The following is an 18,583-nucleotide window of genomic DNA, read 5'->3' as shown; positions in this document are numbered from 1 at the left end:
CAACCTTCCAGTCAACTGGGAGCCCCAGAACCTCTTTCTATCCCTAAAACAATGTGAAACCAAAATTTGATTTTCTGATACCTCCAAAACCCTCAGTTCAAAAAATACTTCCTTTTGTCACTGTGACAATTTACTAAAATGCCAAACAAGTACACTGCTCAGATCAATCACAAATTCTCAATTATTCATTTTAAAGCCCAGTGACAATGTATTTGTACTTGTCCCTAGAGAGATTAGGACTACCACAATCCAGAATATCAGACACCAATACTTTAAAAGCAGCATTTTACTAAATTGTGCTTTAATTTCAAATCACTTCTTCCCCTTCGTTCTGGTTGCATTCTCATGAAATCATGAAAGACAAAAAACATTAAATACAACTGCCTAACTGCTGCCTGAAGAGTTCTGGTGATGTGTACTATTTCACTGCCAGAGTTAATTTCACTATTAGACAAAACTAATTGTTAGGCAATTCTTTCCTAATTTTGAGGGAAAAAAATCTGCCTCTACTTGGAACAAAAAAGGATAACACTATCCACAAAGACAGACCTTTTACTTGCAGGCAGCTATCATGTCCTTCTTAGGTATTCCAAAATTCCTACATTCCAATTTTCTCCAAAAGGAGAAAAAAATTAGAAGAAAATTCCCAAATACTATCCAAAACCCAAGATTTTGATGTAGGCTTTTTTGGTTTTATTTTGTTTTGCTCTTTGTATTCTGGTAAACTTCTAGCCCCATTAGGACTTGATGAGATTTAAAACATTTGATTCCTTTCATACCCCTTGTGTACTATTTTTGCAACCAATTTTATCCTTATTCACTTTTTGGTATGTCAAGTTTCACTGCATCCTCCCTCCCAAGATTAATCAAAGCTCTGTACTTCTGTAGCCTCTAGTAACTTCGGAAAGTTTCTAAAATGTTACTTCACAATGCATCTGGGCCTCATCAGTGCAGAATGTAACATACTATGGCAACTGAGATTCCTAGAATGGAATCTACTTTAATTTCACAAACACAATCACAAAAACACTAAAATATATAATTTTTAAATTTAATATACTTGTATAGCATAAGAGGTAAGCCTGACTTCTCAGTAAAGACCAAAAACCAGACTTCACGTTATTAAAAATAAATAGTAAATTAATCAGTGCTTATCAAATTTGAAAATAAAACTCTAAAATATAAGGCTATATGGCCGGGCGCAATGGCTCATGCCTGTAATCCCAGCACTTTGGGAGGCCTGTATCACAAGGTCAGGAGACACAGACCATCCTGGCTAACACAGTGAAACCCCGTCTCTACTAAAAATACAAAAAATTAGCTGTGTGTGGTGGCACGCGCCTGTAGTCCCAGCTACTCAGGAGGCTGAGGCAGGAGAATCACTTGAACCCGGGAGGCGGAGGTTGCAGTGAGCCAAGATGGTGCCACTGCACTCTAGCCTGGGTGACAAGAGTGAGAATCTGTCTCAAAAAAAAAAAAAAATAATAATAATAATAAAGAATATACAATATAAGGCTATACACACAATTTTGTTTTTAAAAAGTGGGAGTCTGGAGATCTGACTCTGAACTTTATATTACAGTGGGCAAGCCAGCCTCTCCAGTTTTCAGTTTTCCTCAATAAAAAATGACAAGAATGAACTAAAGATTATCTGCAGGTTTCTTCCAAGAAAAGATTCCATGATTTTATACTCGAACAAAGAGGGATCTTCTTTTTTCATAAAAGAAAAGCCAGGGCACAGTTAGATTAAAAGGGATATGAAGGGCAGCCTTTACTTTTTCTGGAGTTTTTTTTGTTTGTTTGGCTTTTGCCCCCGAGACAGGGTTTTGCAATGCTGCGTAGGCTGGTCTCAAATCTCAAACTCACAGACTCAAGTGATCCTCCAGCCTCAGCCTCCTGAGGAGCTGGGACTACAAGTGTACGGCACCACATCTGGCTCTGTAGTGAGTTTTTAATGTGATAATGCATTCTTACTGCCCTTGTAAACTATTAAATATTGCCATAAAGTGCTTGGTGGTCACAAGACTGAAAGTAATTTTGCATTCATGCTTCTAATCAAGTACTATGATGTTTTCCCTTTTAAAATATGGTACAAATCATAAAGAGCTATCTGGCTCTAGAAGATCTTTAAGGTTTCTTCTCACTATTAAATTCAATTCCTTTACTCTTCACTGTACATGAGAACGCTTAAACTGAGGGTCAATAAAAGATACTTCTGGATAGAGTAAATGAGATAAGAACCCACGGTGTGAGACAGCATAATCTGAAAGTCCAAGGGAGCAAGAACTATCTCTGGAAAGCACATGCAAAGTTACAAAAATGATCAGGAGTTTTACAAAGACTGAGATATCCTCTGGATTGGCTGAGGTTCATTTATATGCCTCCCAAGGTGATAAGATGACCCAAGAAGTCCACTAGGATGTATTTAAATGCCAACTTCTCAATCCTGACATAACAACAAAGTGAGGCTATTCAGATATGGGTGAGGTGTTGTCCTGGCCCATAAGAATAGTTGAAATTATTATTCAAAATTGCTGTCATGTAATTACTTAGAGATCCTGGGTACCATCTTTCATGGCACACCTTCGAAGCAGTATTGTTCAGACAGGCCAGGTGCCTTCCTGATAAAAAGGGCTTTATTTGCTTCAGATTCTTAGAGGCAGTAATACCCTTGCCTTGGAGCTATCCATGGTGCTTGCCTCAGACTCAGCCCATCACTTGCAGCAGCTGGTGCATTCACTTTCCTATTACAGTACCACTCAAGATCTGTCAGACCTGACCTGTCACCCACATTGTGGCCTGTGTGACAATCACGGCAATATCACAGGCCACTTCGAATCTGTCTATTCCACTTTGCCTGTGTCCAGACCTACAATCACCTTACTTTGTAGTTTGTTTGGATCTCCAGATAACCTAGCTTTGCATCCCAGGCCTGCTACACAAAGCCCTTTCTGTGGACAAAGTACACCTTCTGGGAGATTACTGGCATACTCTAGGTAAAAAATTGTAGCTCTTCAGAAACAATTCTCACACATAATAGCTCACATGATTTTTAATACCTTATTGCTACAATCTTTACCATTCCAAAATGATTTTAAATGACTTAATTTTTTTTTTTTTTTTTTTTGAGACGGAGTTTCACTCTTGTTGCCCAAGCTGGAGTGCAATGGTGCGATCTCAGCTCACTGCAACCTCCGCCTCCCGGGTTCAAGCAATTCTCCTGCCTCAACCTCCCAAGTAGCTGGGATTACAGGTGTGCGCCACCAAACCTGGCTAATTTTTTGTATTTTTAGTAGAAAAGGGGTTTCACCATGTTAGGCTGGTCTCGAACTCCTGACCTCAGGTGATCCACCTGCCTCAGTCTCCCAAAGTGCTGGGATTACAGGCGTGAATCACCGTGCCTGGCTTTTGCTACATTTTCTTGACTCACACTGGGACAAGTAAAGAAGTTAATTCTGGAGTGACTTCTGGGTTTCAGGGAATCCAGCAACCTCTAGAAATTATGCAACTATTTGGGCATATGCATGTTCTCCTGGGAAAGCAGGTATTGAGATTCTCATCCTTAAACAGCTAAGAACCAGAAATCAATACACTGATGATGCCAAAATAATGATCATTACCCCAGATTTAGGCACTCAACCTTTATATCCAACTGACTACAAATTTGGCATGTCCAAAATGAAACTCATTTTCCTACTTACTCCCCTAACATATTCCTAATTCTCACCATCTCAGAAGATGATACCACCTGGCCAAAAAGGCATAAATCCTGTGAATCATGCTTTATCATAATGATCATCATGACTCTTTCCTTTTCCTTAGTCTCCCTTATCCCATCAATCACCATTAGCTTTCTGAAAGCCTCAGAAATTCTTAAAAACACCCCTAAGGCAAAGAAGCATGTGTTCAATAATCACTTTCCAGGTGGTAAAGACCTCCCAATATTAATAGATCTTATAGGCTGAAAACTTCCCATTGGACCACAACTTTTTATTTTTAATATAAAGCCTTACACTGTTTCATCATTCCTCCTTCCTCTAATACCTACATTATGAATATGCTAGAAAATCTAACTCTTCATTCCTCTGAAATTAGGGAATGTGGTCAAAACAGTTTTTTTTCTTTTTTTTCAACAAAACGACAAGTGGTGGGGCAGGGGGCTATTTCTGTAAAACTGCTCTTATTTGGAATACCTTTAATTTCTATCTCAGCAGTCCCAGGGATCATAGCACTACTGTTCAGTGAAGGCAGCTGCTCTCCAATTTCTAGAGGATAATAGGAGCTTTGTTTTTTTTCATGTAATACCGTCTCTTTACCCAGAAGTCAACAGGACAGATGGTACTGCAAAAACAAATGCCAAATCAGAATTGAAAAACATACAAGTCAGAATCACTGACATTCCTGTCTGCTGACAGTAAGTATTTTAAAATTTAGCGAAAATAGGAGGTGATAAGAAGGCTAGGTCTCAAAAGTAAAATCTGAAGACCCTACATAAATGTGTTTCTGATTCTTTACAGAGTTTAAAAGACTTCCTGAACATGTGCTTAGTCTTTCCTTAAATACACAGCAAGATGTCCAGAAACATACAATGAGCACCTCTCATTTTTCACACACTGCCACTAAAGATTAGAAAGTTTACATTGATTCATTGATGAATTTATTTTTATTTTTTTGAGATCGTTTCGCTCTTGTCACCCAGACTGGAGTGCAATGGCACAATCTCGACTCACTGCAACCTCCACCTCCCAGTTGGTTTCAAGTGATTATCCTGCCTCAGCCTCCCGAGTAGCTGGATTACAGGCGCCTGCAACCATGCCTGGCTAATTTTTTTGTATTTTTTAGTAGAGACGGGGTTTCACCATGTTGGTCAGGCTGATCTCGAACTCCTGATCTCGGGTGATCCGCCTGCCCAAGCCTCTCAAAGTGCTGGGATTACAGGTGTGAGCCACTGCACCTGGCAATTTACTGATGAATTTCTTTTAGGACCACCTACTGACATACCCTTTATGTCAGTGCTTAGTGCTTTGTAAACTAATGGCAAACTTTAAAATGTGCTGTACAGATTTTACTTTGCATTTATTACTAAAAACCTAGGGAGGCCAAATTTATGTTTACAGGATAGTGGGTTCAACTTCACAGCAATTTTTTTCCTAATTATTGCCAGTTATGGATGTAAGAGAATAAATCATTAAGTAGCTATAGGCAAGGCCAACAATATGCTTATAACTGTAGAGAACAGAACAAAATGAAGGAATATCCAGATTTGGAATACCCTATACAGTTCTAACAGCTGCTTGTCAAAAAAACAAAAAAAAAAAAAAAAAATAATGGCAGCCGGGCGCAGTGGCTCACGGCTGTAATCCCAGCACTTTGGGAGGCCAAGGTGGGCAGATCATGAGGTCAGGAGATCGAGACCATCCTGGCTAACACAGTGAAACCCCTTCTCTACCAAAAATACAAAAAAATTAGCTGGGTGTGGTGGCGGGTGCCTGTAGTCCCAGCTACTCAGGAGGCTGAGGCAGGAGAATGGCGTGAACCTGGGAGGCGGAGGTTGCAGTGACCCGAGATCGCGCCACTCCACCTTAGCCTGGGCGACAGAGCGAGACTCTGTCTCAAAAAAAAAAAAAAAGCCAGGCGCGGTGGCTCACGCCTGTAATCCAGTATTTTGGGAGGCCGAGGCAGGCGGATCACGAGGTCAGGAGATCGAGACCATCCTGGCTAACACGGTGAAACCCCGTCTCTACTAAAAAATACAAAAAATTAGCCGGGCATGGCGGTGGGCGCCTGTAGTCCCAGCTACTCAGGAGGCTGAGGCAGGAGAATGGTGTGAACCCAGGAGGCGGAGGTTGCAGTGAGCTGAGATCGCACCACTGCACTCCAGTCTGGGAGACAGAGCGAGACTCCATCTCAAAAAAAAAAAAAAAAGACATAATGGCACTGGGAAAGGACTGTAAAGAAGACAATTAAAAATCAACAAGTGCCTCAGCTGTTTATAATAGCCTACAAAGTGATTCAAAGACATTTTGTTACCTTACCTCTCTACCATTACAAAGTGACCAAAATTAAATGCAACCATCCTTTTAACAGGGTCTTTCACAGAGCATAAGTTTTCATTTTGGTAAAGTCCAATTTATCAATTTTTTAATAAGTAATGCATTTGGTGTTATGTCTAAAAGTTCTTCACCAAGCCTAAGGTTCTGCAGATTTTCTCGTTTTATTCTAAAAGTTTTATTTTATGATAAAATCTATGATCCGTTTTGAGTTACTTTTTGTATAAGGTATGAGATCAAGGTTCATCTTAAACTGCGGTTAAGAGGATGAAAAGGCAAGTTACAGATTAGGAGAAAATATTTGCAAATACCTATCTTACAAAGGGTTCAGATTTAAAACATATAAAGAGCTTTTGGCTGGGCACGGTGGCTCACGCCTATAATCTCAACACTTTGGGAGGCCAAGGTGGGCAGATCACCTGAGGCCAGGAGATTGAGACCAGCCTGGCCAACATGGCGAAACCCCATCTTTACTAAAAATACACACAAAAAATTAGTTGGGCATGGTGGCGCACACCTGTAATCTCAGCTACTTGGGAGGCAGAGGCCTGAGAATCTCTTGAGCCTGGGAGGCAGAAGTTGCAGTGAGCTGAGATCACACCACTGCACTCCAGCCCGGATGACAGAGCAAAACTCTGTCTCAAAAAATAAAATAAGCCAGCGCAGTGGCTCACACCTGTAATCCCAGCACTTTGGGAGGCGGAGATGGGCAGACTGCCTGAGGTCAGGAGTTTGAGACCAGCCTGACTAACATGGTGAAACCCCATCTCTACTAAAAATACAAAAATTAGCCAGGTGTGACGGCGGGCATCTGTAATCCCAGCTACCTGGGAGGCTGAGACAGGAGAATCGCTTGAACCTGGGAGGCAGAGGCTGCAGTAAGTTGAGACCAGGCCATTGCACTCCAGCCTTGCCAACAAGAGCGAAACACATCTCGAAAATAAAATAAAATAAAAATAAAACCTATAAAGAGCTTTTAAAGCACCACAGTAAAGAAGCAAACACTCCAATTAGAAAGTGGGCAAAAGGACATGAAGAAATATTTCACTAAAGAGAAAACATGGATGGCAAATAAGCAAAGATTTTCAGGCCAGGTGCAGTGGCTCACACCTGTAATCCCAATACTTTGAAAGGCTGAGGTGGGAGTATGGCTTACACTTAGGAGTTCGAGACCAGCCTGAGAAACATGGTGAAACCCCGTCTCTACATGGCCAGGCATGGTGGCACACACCTGTAGTCCCAGCTACTTGGAAGGCTGAGGCAGAAGGATTGCTTGAGCCCAGGAGACAGAGGTTGCAGTGAACTGAGATCACGCCACAGCACTCCGGCCTAGGTGACAGTGCAAGACTGTCTCAAAAGGATAAATAAACCTGTAATCCCAGCACTCTGGGAGGCCAAGATGGGTGAATCACGAGGTCAGGAGATCGAGACTATCCTGGCTAACACAGTGAAACCCCGTCTCTACTAAAAATCCAAAAAATTAGCCGGGTGTGGTGGCGGGCGCCTGTAGTCCCAGCTACTCAGGAAGCTGAGACAGGAGAATGGCGTGAACCCGGGAGGCGGAGCTTGCAGTGAGCTGAGATCACACCATTGCACTCCTGCCTGGGCAACAGAGCGAGACTCCGTCTTGGGAAAAAAAAAAAAAAAAAAAAGAATAATAAAAATATTCTCAATATTATTAATCATTAGGGAAATGCAAATTAAGACCATGATGAGATATTACTACACATCTACTAAAACAGCTAAAATAAAAAAAAACAGTATCAAACGGCAGTGAGCATACAGAGAAACAATGTCTCATATATTACCAGTAGAAATGTAAAATAGTACAGCCACTCTGGAAAAGTTTGTCAGTTTATTTTAAAATTAAACATGCATTTACCATATGATCCTGCAATTGCACTCCTGGGCATTTAGCTCAGAGATATGAAAAGTTATGTCCTTACAAACCTGTACATGATTGTTCATACTATGTTATAATAGCCAAAAACTAGAAGCAACCAAAACGCCCAACAGGTGAATGGTTAAACAAGCTGTGGTACATCCACACCATGAAATACTACTTAGCAATAAAAAGGAACTGCTGCTACATGCAACAACATGGATAGATCTCAAACATATTATGCTGAGTGATAAAAAACAACCTCAAAAAGTCACATACTGTATGATTCCACTCATACGACATTATAGAAAATTACAACATTATAGAGATGGAGAACAGATTAGTGGTTGCCAGGGGTTAGGGATACCTGTTGGGGGGAGAGGCTGGGTAGGTGGGACTATAAAGAGGGAATATGAAGGAGATCTTTGTGGTGATGGAATAGTTCTGTATCTTGACAGTGGTGGTAATGGTTACACAAATATACATGTGATAAAATGATACAGAAATAGATACATACTTATACTAAGATCAATTTCCTTGTTTTGATACTGTAATGTAACTACATGAGATGTAACCTATGAGGGAAACTGGGTGAAGTGTACACAGGGACCTGTCTGTACTATCTTGGCAACTTCCTGTGAATCTATAATTATTTCAAAATAAATGTTTTTAAAAATGCAATCAACATAATTCAAAAGTATAGAAAACATGGGAGAAATTTATGAATTTGTTGAAAAGGGTGATGTTGTAATGTTAAATGCAAACCAAAGAGGGATGGGGTGGTCATAGTGCAGTCTAGAAAGAGGGCTGAAGAGTTTGTCCAATCCTCCAAAATAGATAGTTCAATCAAACATTTACTGAGTACCTAGGATTTGCAAGACAAAGTGTTACTTCTGAATTAATTTACTCTATAATACGACAAGACAGAGTATTATTAAAGACCTCTGCAAAAGCAGTTCCCTTTGCATTGTATGCTCTTCTGTCACTTTTTCTAGTTAGTTGTCACTTATCCTTGAACTTTCAGCTCAGCATCACTTCTTCAGGGAAACCTTCCCTAGTTCTTCCTATTGCCCTCCATATTAGATCAGTCTCCTCTATGACATGTTTTGAACAGCACCCTATATACTTCATTCATAATACTAATCACCATTCACAAACTGTGTGATTATTTGATATCTATTTTTCCCACTAGGCTAACATTTCCAAAAGGACAGAGGTCTGTGTAGCTTACGGCTGTATTCCCAAACTCAACACCATGCTTGCCTAGCAAATGGCAGAAGCTCAAAGTAGATGTACAGAATATATATATACAAAGCTAAAATTCCTATGTACAAATGAGTAAGAAGAGTAAGATTTACTGGAGTTTGGAAGAATCCTGTATCACTCTAACCTGAGAAAGCCAGTTTATACAGGATAGAAGGCTCATGTAGAAAATAATCTCGGCCAGGTGCGATGGCTCACGCCTGTAATCCCAGCACTTTGGGAGGCCAAGGTGGGTGGATCACTTGAGGTCAGGAGTTCGAGACCAGCCTGGCCAACATGGTGAGACTCCGTCTCTAATAAAAATACAAAAAAATTAGCCGGGCATGGTGGCGGATGCCTGTAATCCCAGCTACTCAGGAGACTGAGGCAGGAGAATCGCTTGAACCCAGGAGGCGGTGGTTGCAGTGAACCGAGATCGTGCCACTGCACTCCAGTCTGGGCAACAAGAGCAAAACTCTATCTCAAAAAAAAAAAAAAAAGATAAAGAAGAAAATAAAGAATCTCAACTCTGAAGCTGAATATAAACTTGGGCCTTTGGGCAAAACAAACTCAATCAAGAAAAGAAACCAAGCAGCAGCTGTACGAAGAGTTCTTTAGGAAAATTAAAGTAGACATGGACTTGCACTGAGAGTGTAAGACATTAGAGACAGTAAAAATAATTAAAAGGACGCTGTGGTAGTGCAGGCACAAAACAACAAAGTCCTGAATGAGGGTGGTTATGGGAAGAGAAAGATATGAGAAACACTAAGAATAAAGAAGCAACAGAGCTTAACAACTGGTAGATACAGGGGGATGAAAGGAGGAAGAATCAGAGATTATTCAGGAGGTTTAACAGTGAGTTATCAGTGAAAGATAATACCATTAACAGAAATTGGGAACTCATAACTAATTCCCCTTAGGAGAAGGAATGTGCTGCTTTACTGGAAGCGATGGGTGTCATCCACACAATTTAAGATATAAGACTAGATGTAGAAGAAAGTCAAGGTTGGCAATGCAGATGTGTGAACTCATCAGTTAAGGTTATAGGAAAATCAACGAGATCTCCCAAGGAGAAGGTATAAAGAGACTCAAATGGAAATCCTTTAAAACAACTTGAATGCCTCCTTGCTGAAATTATGTTTATCAAATTATAGCGTCACCCAGACTATGAGCTCCTGAAACGCATTTCTGATCTCATCCTTGCATTCTTGCATTCTCTAACGTATACAATACAGAGCTTGTACATAACTGGTACATTGTAGCTTATTAAAGGAATCAACCATTCAAGATAATTTCTGATGAATGTTTCCTGTTCTAGTTTGCATTTCAAAATATGGTGCTCTGGGTAGTACTTTGAAGGTACAGGGTTCACTTTAAATTAATAAAATCAGTGAATTGAAACATTTTAAATCATTTATCCAAAAGCTCCTACTTCCCAAGGCTCTAGGAGTGAAGATCTGATAGACCAGACTTTGGGACTATGGAAATCTTTTTTTTTTAATTAAAGAAAAAAAAAAAGCCCCTAATGAGACTAGGGCTAAAGGCAAATCCTAAATAGAAGTATTAATAGAAAATACTCTTCAAGAAGTTTTTGAATAAAATAAGCAGAAAATATTATTTACCAAGGAAGTGAAACAAATGAAAACTTTCAATCACATGCATTATACAAGTTGACAAAATCCAAAAAGTAAGCTTCAGGTGAACTGAAGGATAAATGAAATCTAAATGAATAATTAAAGGGGAACTGAGAACAGCCAAGACACATACTATTTTTTTTTTTAACATAATGAGGTAAAAGTCATTGGCTTGCACTCCCACAGAATATTCCTGGGTATTACAGTCAGTGATGGAGTAACAGGCTAATCTGATCTAATACTTAGGTAAACAGTATTTCCTTAGTTGCAGTTTAAAAATAAGAAAAAATGACTGCTAAAATGGATCAGGAGAAAAATCTGTTGACAGCCTCACAAAATTATTATTGTAATGACAACTTAAGCCTTTTCAAGGTTGAGGCCTGCCACACTGCTCTAACCCTGAATCATAAGCAAATGTCCTAGGTGCTTTCAGATAGGTGAGTCTGTTTGTGGGACAAGTCAGATAAGAGAAAAGAAACCGGTTGTAGTTACAAGACTCTAAGAACCCGACAAGTCATTTATAATCCAACTACCCTCTCAGTATCAGACTGGCTTCCACAAGTCTAAAAGATGGTCAATCAGTATTTGCCTGCTTGTTTCCAACAATAGCAAATGAACCATTGGTAAACTGACCATTCTCAGAGTCGGACAGCTCGAATTTGTTGCAAAATCCTTCGAAGTTATCTCCCAGTAACTTTCATTCCTGGTCCTGGTTCAAGAGCAACATAGTGAAAGGTGAAAGTCGTCTTTTTCTTTAAAAAAACTTTTTTTAAAAAAAACAGGTTTTACTTCCTGGCATGTCAATACGTTCCCTTCTTTCAACAATGGGGAAATCTCACCCCCTTTTCCCCCCTTCAATGTTTGACTCCCCTTAAAGAAAAACGGAATACCAGGCACAGGGAACATAGAGTTCCTCTGACTCAGAGCCGCGACCTCTGAGCAGAGCGGAGGAAAGGGGCTTAAATAACCACACACACTAGGAAGAGTTGCAGCTGATACCAATCACCATTGCCAAAAAGCAAACAGCTTCAGCCGGTGCCCAGGTGCTGGGACGCGATAGAAGCCGCACAGACTTGGCCTGGCAGCTCTGAGGAAATGGGGGCCAAGGAGCCTGCACCTCTTCTTGCCAAAGCCGGGGAGAGCTGAGTGGGCGCTCGTTCCCAGGCCGGCTGCAAGCCCGGCGCCTCACAAGGCAGAAAGCTCGGCCCCCGGGAAGCGGCATCGCTAAAAGGAAGGCTCAGTGAAACGCTTGGCAAAGTCCAAGCCGCGCCGCCCAGCCAGTTGTCTGTAAGCCCAGCCACCCCGCCTGCCAGACGCCATCCTGGGAACCCGCACCGGCGGGAGCTCCCGGAGTTGGAAACGTCTTTGGCTCGGCCGGGGTCCCCTCTGCCCGTCTATCCCGCCTGTCCACCCTCGCTCACTCCCTGGCCCAAGACTGAGCCGGGGGCCACCCCAGGGGGTGGTGCCCAGGAGGCACACCACGCTTGGGGGAATGGTGGAGACCGGGATGGGGCTTCCTGGAGGGCGGGCGGGCGGCCGCGGCAGGTCACTCACCGAAAGGACGCTCATGCGGATTGGGGTCTCCAACAGGCACGCCATCTTGAGCCTTCCCACCCGGCTGCTGCACGCGCCGGCGCGGGGGCCGGCACTTTCGACAGCCAACTATTGGCTAACGCTAGGCACCTCTCCCTAAAGGCAGCCAGATAGACGAGAACTGGCCATGCTCTGGACACCGCTCAAGTACCGGAAAGGCACGCAGAAAGAAGGGCAAAAGGGAATCGCGTCAGGGGCTGTCCTACGAATCGTTCCCTCAGAAACAGCAGCTACTCTGAGCCTGGGTTAGAGGTGGGCGCGGGCAGCGGTTTCCGCATGCGCAAAGAAGATCTGCCGGCCCCACCTGCCGCTCGCGGTGGGCGGGGCCCCAGAGGCGGAGTCTCGCCCTGACGCTACAAGCTTTACTGACTGATAAATTGCAGTTTTTGGTTCCCGTATTCATACTTGGAAAAAGTAGTACGTGGAGCCACATACATAGTTTGAAGTTCACTTTCATGTTCATTCTCTCTCTCTGCACCAAACTCCCGGCGTCGTTATCTCCATTTTATAGGTGGGGAAATTGCGATCCCAGAACCTTTGCCAACCGTAATGAGTGATTGTTTCACGATCCAATACAGATATGTGACTTGCCTTAGCGTTGTGTGTCGGCCCTATTTATTCTGGTGTAGTGTTAAGAATAGCCAGAATGCTTGGGTTTCTTCCTAGCTACTTGACTTACCAGCTGCTTTACCCTGGCGAGTTATCTAACCTTCTGTTTGAGTTTCCTCATCTGTAAAATAAAGGTTAATGAGGATGGAGGAGTCAACAAACGTGAAGCGCTCAGAAAAAACCTAGAACGTAAAAAGCGTTATACAATATGTATTAACATTTCTCCAGCTTCTGAGTCAAGTGGGGAAAATGGGGGCAAATATCTAAATATTTCACACTAAAACACTCTCATAACCGAAGCCAAATAAAAGTATGCTTTTGATTATACTTGATTAATTCAGCTGTCCTACTACTTTGTGTGTGTATGTGTGTGTGCAACACTGCCCTTGACTTGGTTGGATAAGTTTCACCTTCGTACTGCTTGCAACCAGTAAGGTTTTCACAGTATGGTTGCAATTGGCCTGTTAACATTACTTGTATTCCTTCCATTTCTATAGCCACACCCTAATTCAGGCTCTTGCAACCTCTACCCTGGACCACAGCAATAGCCTTCCAACTGGTCTTGTAGCTGGTAGCCTCTCCCGCACTCTGCTCCTCACTGTTTTCCTGTCTTCCTCCTGTACTTGGTTTCCAAATTTAGTGTAGCATTTACCACCCCTGCTTATGGGTCTGTGTTCCTTAACAAACTGTTGAATTCCTGGAAGGCAAGAATTTTATTTTAGTTAGTCCTTCTGCTATAATACTATTTCCGAAACTTGGGTAATCTGTACACCACCTACACAATCTTTGCCAATCTGCACCTAGGTATTATTATTCATTCAATATTTTTATTTAAAGCCAATTTCAACTCATTAAAAATTTTTGGCTTTATCCTAAACCATAATACTCTGTGAAATCAAGTTTGTTGTGCTCCTTATTTTTATTCTAGTACACATTAACTACAAAAAGTTTAAATGTCCATCCATGAACCACCTAAAATCACATCATGTACTGCATACTGCAATGGGGCAGAGCATAACCCTAATACATAGCATATAGAGTCATTATAACTGTATTTGATCCACACTCCATCCATTAGCTCAAGCAATACATCCTCCAGGAATCGCCTCCCCCAGGCATGAGTTAGATACCCTTTCCCCCATGCCTTCATACTTCACTTTAATTGTAGGGTGGTTTTGTTGTTGTTAATTGTTTCCGTGTTTGTCTCACTATACACTTCAAGACAGGCACTGGGAGTTTTATCTTCTAGGTTGTCTATCTCAGTGCCTAGGACAGTCACTTAGTAAATGTTTGTTGAACGAATTTTTGGCTTAGTTTGAGCCTGGGACAAAGATTTGGGTGCACGTAGTTTATTTAGGAAGTGCTTTCAGGGAACAAAATTGATAGGTCAGGGAGAGTGAAAAAAGAAAGAATAAATATTCAAGATAATTGTCCATTATTGATGCCACTGTTTATTCCTCAATCACCTCTGAAAAACATACAGAATACCTCTCTGGATTGTCCATCTTGAAGCTACAGCATTCATCCACCAATACCATCTGTATTGGTTGAGGATTTCCCTAGGGCTATTAACTCCCTGCCCTCCTGGATTATATTTGTGCCCCGAACAGAACGGGCTTCTTTAACCTGATACAAAAAAGCAGAGTCTGCAGGTTTCATCTTAGGGTGGGATATAGGCAGCATAAATCTGAGCTTGCACAGAACTGTCACTGCTGCTGTGGCTGAAATCAGAGCAGGGAGGAGCTAGAAATGTGACTCAAGACATCTCACACCTACGTCTGTTACCCAGGCTTTCCTGTTTTATATCCAGAAGACTGACATAGACATTTTACAGGAAGAAAGCATTGAATAGTCAACTCTTAAGCTTGGAGATCAGGAATCTTGCTCCCAGTTCAAATTTTACTGATAAATAACTTTAGGTACACTCTTAAGTAATAAGTAGAAATTGGAAGATAAAAGGAATTTTTGATTCAGCCCGCATGTGATGATAACAAAACAGTTAAGGGGGGGCGTCGTGGCTCACACCTGTAATCACAACACTTTGGGAGGCTGAGGCGGATGGATCACCTGAGGTCAGGAGTTCAAGACCAGCCTGCCCAATATGGTGAAACCCCATCTCTACTAAAGATACAAAAATTAGCCTTCCATAGTGGCATGCACTTGTAGTTCCAGCTACTCAGGAGGCTGAGACGGGAGAATTGCTTGAACCCGGGAAGAGGAGGTTGCAGAAAAAAACAAAAACAGTTAGATTTGGCACTGTGGTGAGGAGAGGGAAATATCCATGCTGACTACTCTGCAAACAGAAATGAAACCTCTCCCTGTCGTTCCATGGCTCTTAGAGCAGTATTAATTTCTGGAAAAAAAAAAAAAAGACAACAAAGTGTGAGTTTAATGAAGAAAAAAAATGAAATGCAAAACAAGAAGTAGCCAGAAAAAAATCTGAAAAATCTTTATAAATATCTATGTGGAACTGCCTAAGATGAGAAACAAAGCCAGAGAGAAATGTATCTATACAAAAATAGGAAAGTTTAAAGTGTAGGGAGATAGGTATAATCCAAAACCTGAATGGTCCCAAAAGGAATTCAGAAGAATCTTTAAAAAGACTTGAAAACGGGTCGGGCACGGTGGCTCACACCTGTAATCCCAGCACTTTGGGAGGCCAAGGCGGGTGGATCACCTGAGGCCGGGAGTTCGAGACCAGCCTGACCAACATGGAGAAACCCCATCTCTACTAAAAATACAAAAAAATTAGCTGGGCGTGGTGGCGGATGCCTGTAATCCCAGCTACTCCAGAGGCTGAGGCAGGAGAATCGCTTGAACCCGGGAGGTGGAGGTTGTGGTGAGCCAAGATCGCGCCATTGCACTCCAGCCTGGGCAACAAGAGCGAAACTCGGTCTCAAAAAAAAAAAAAAAAAAAAAAAAAGAAAAAACAGATGAAATACTTTAAATAAAAAAGAAAATGGGACTGACAGTAGTATAGAGGAGATACAATGCAGTTCAACAGACACTAACTACAGGTTTTCTTGTGAATGCACTGAACTAGACTTTTGAAGTGGAACAAAGACATGGTACTTGCCCTCAGCAGACAGGAATAAAAGTGAGACTGTGAGGCTGGGCGCAGTGGCTCACGCCTGTAATCCCAGCACTTTGGGAGGCCGAGGTGGGTGGATCACCTGAGGTCAGGCATTTGAGACAAGCCTGACCAATATGGTGAAACCCCGTCGATACTAAAAATACAAAAATTAACTAAGCGTGGTGGCGCGTTCCTGCAATCCCAGCTACTTGGGAGGCTGAAACAGGAGAATTGCTTGAACCTGGCAGCGGAAGTTGCAGTGAGCTGAGATGGCGCCACTGCACTCCAGCCTGGGTGACAGAGCAAGACTCTGTCTCAAAAAAAAAAAAAAAAGCCGTGAGACTGTGAGAGGTTCAATAATTTGCTTAAGGTTGCTTGGGGAGTAAGAGGCTGAATCAATTTGGGTACAGGTTTCTCTGGTTCCAAAGTTCTTTCCAGAGTTCCTACAGTCCTCTGGGACTTAATAGGACTTTCCCAGATGAGACTACTGAATGTTCATCTAAGCAACCAGCCTATAAAGGAAAGTCTGCAAGGGCTTTTGTGGTGGGAAATAATGCATCAATAATTCATCAGGTCCACAGAAGGTGTGAAATGTATACGCCTGGCCAGGCGCAGTGGCTCATGTCTGTAGTCCCAGCACTTTGGGAGGCGGAGATGGGCTCACTTGAGCTGAGCTCAGGAGTTCGAGACCAGCCTGGGCAACGTGGCAAAATCCCATTGCTACCAAAAAACAAAAACAAAAACAAAAAAAACCAAAGCAAAAATTAGCCAGTCATGGTGCCTTGAGCTTGTGGTCCCAGCTACCTGGGAGGCCAAGGTGGGAGGATGGCTTGAGCCCAGAAGGCAGGGGTTGCAGTGAGCTGAAATGGTGGCACTGCACTCCAGCCTAGGTGACACAGTGAAACCATGTCTCAGAATAAAAAATAAAAAGAAAATAAAAGAAATATTTGTATGCCTAAAATAGAAGTAGTGAGATGTTTACAAAGTTTTAAAATTAGAAACCACAGTAAAAAAGAAAATGCTCATTTAAAAATTGAATTACTGCTATGGTAGAATTCCAACTTACAAATGTAGAAGAAATGATAGAATTAGAAAATCAGGCTGGGTGCAGTAGCTCACACCTGTAATCCCAGCACTTTGGGACACCAAGGCGGGTGCACTTGAGACCAGGAGTTCGAGACCAGCCTGGTCAACATGGCAAAAACCTGCCTCTACTAAAAATACAAAAATTAGCTGGGCATGGTGGCACATGGCTGTAATCCCAGCTACGTGGGGGCTGAGGCACCAGAATCACTTGAACCCGGGAGGTGGAGTTTGCAGTGAGCTGAGATCGTGCCATTGCACTTCAGCCTGGGTGACAGAGCAAGACTCTCTCTCAAAAAAAAAAAGAAAAGAAAATCACTGCTTGACAACTGTGTGAGTTATAATTGTTTCAAGCAAGAATCATCAATGCATGCCACAACTAAGCGGTGAAAATATTAAGAGAAACAGGATATTTACACAGTCTTAAAGTATTACTCTACAAGATACTAAGGATAGTAGAGTACCTGCCATTAGATACCTACTAATGGTAGGTAACATTTTATTTAAGTGATTATAATTAGTATCACCAGTAAATGCAATAAACACCATGATATCATGTGCTGAGAAGAACACAAAATTACTTCTGTGGTATTCTTGCCAAAACTATATGAATATAATCATGAGGAAACATCAGATAAACCCTAGTTAAGAAATATTCTACAAAATAACATACCTATACCCTTCAAAAATATCATGAAAGAAAAACTGAGGAATTGTTTCAGATTAAAGGACACCAAAGTGATATGACAACTAAATGCAAACTGTGATCTATAATTGGATCTCAGACAAGGGAAAACTCTTTTTTCTTCTGCTATAAAGGACATCAATGGGAAAATTGGCAAAATTTGAATAAAGTCTGTAGATAAGGTATCATTGCTAATGTATTGATTTTGATAATTGTACTGCTGTCATGGAGAGAATGCCCTTGTTTTTAGGAAATACACATGAAAAATATAAGTAGAAAATTGAGTCACTGTGGATTGAGCAACTGTTTTTCTTTCATAATGAAAAAGAAACTCTTTTAATTTATTTTAATAATGAAAAGAATTTCAAAAAAGAGAACCTAGCTAAGGATCCTGGAAATTTATTCATTTGACAAAACATAGATAGATAGATAGATAGAGATATACTAGGTACCTACTATGTGCCAGGCACAATGCCCAGGAGTGGAATACAATTATGAACAAGATGGATATATTCCCTGTTTTCACAGAGCTTTCAGGCAAGAAGTAAAGAGAGTCAAGTGAACAAGTCATTACACTGTAGGGTGGTAAGTGAGAGGGTGTGGGGCCAAGGGAGTACATAGGAGAGAAACCTCACCAGAACTGAGGTCATAGGAGGGCCTTATGGGAGAGCTGGCACCCAAGCTTTGACCTGAAGTGTAAATAGGAATGAAGCAGGCAAAGCCCTGTATGCT

At 41.7% G+C, this 18,583-nt stretch overlaps 1 protein-coding gene across 8 annotated transcripts in view; it reads right to left on the bottom strand.

The window, feature by feature from the left end:
* ARMC8 (armadillo repeat containing 8) overlaps positions 1-13,337 on the bottom strand; it is a 111,296-nt gene extending 97,959 nt beyond the window's left edge. For 4 of the 8 annotated variants that reach the window (XM_024244096.3, XM_024244092.3, XM_024244094.3 and 1 more), the window contains exon 1: positions 12,363-13,337. In XM_024244096.3, coding sequence (XP_024099864.1) covers positions 12,363-12,407 — 45 coding nt within the window. In that variant the 5' untranslated portion in view covers positions 12,408-13,337. 8 annotated transcript variants of the gene reach the window in all.
* Positions 13,338-18,583: the final 5,246 nt, after the last annotated feature.

This window comes from Pongo abelii, chromosome 2, assembly GCF_028885655.2.
Source record: "Pongo abelii isolate AG06213 chromosome 2, NHGRI_mPonAbe1-v2.0_pri, whole genome shotgun sequence".
Taxonomy (NCBI): domain Eukaryota; kingdom Metazoa; phylum Chordata; class Mammalia; order Primates; family Hominidae; genus Pongo; species Pongo abelii.
This window is presented reverse-complemented; position numbering and strand designations above follow the sequence as displayed.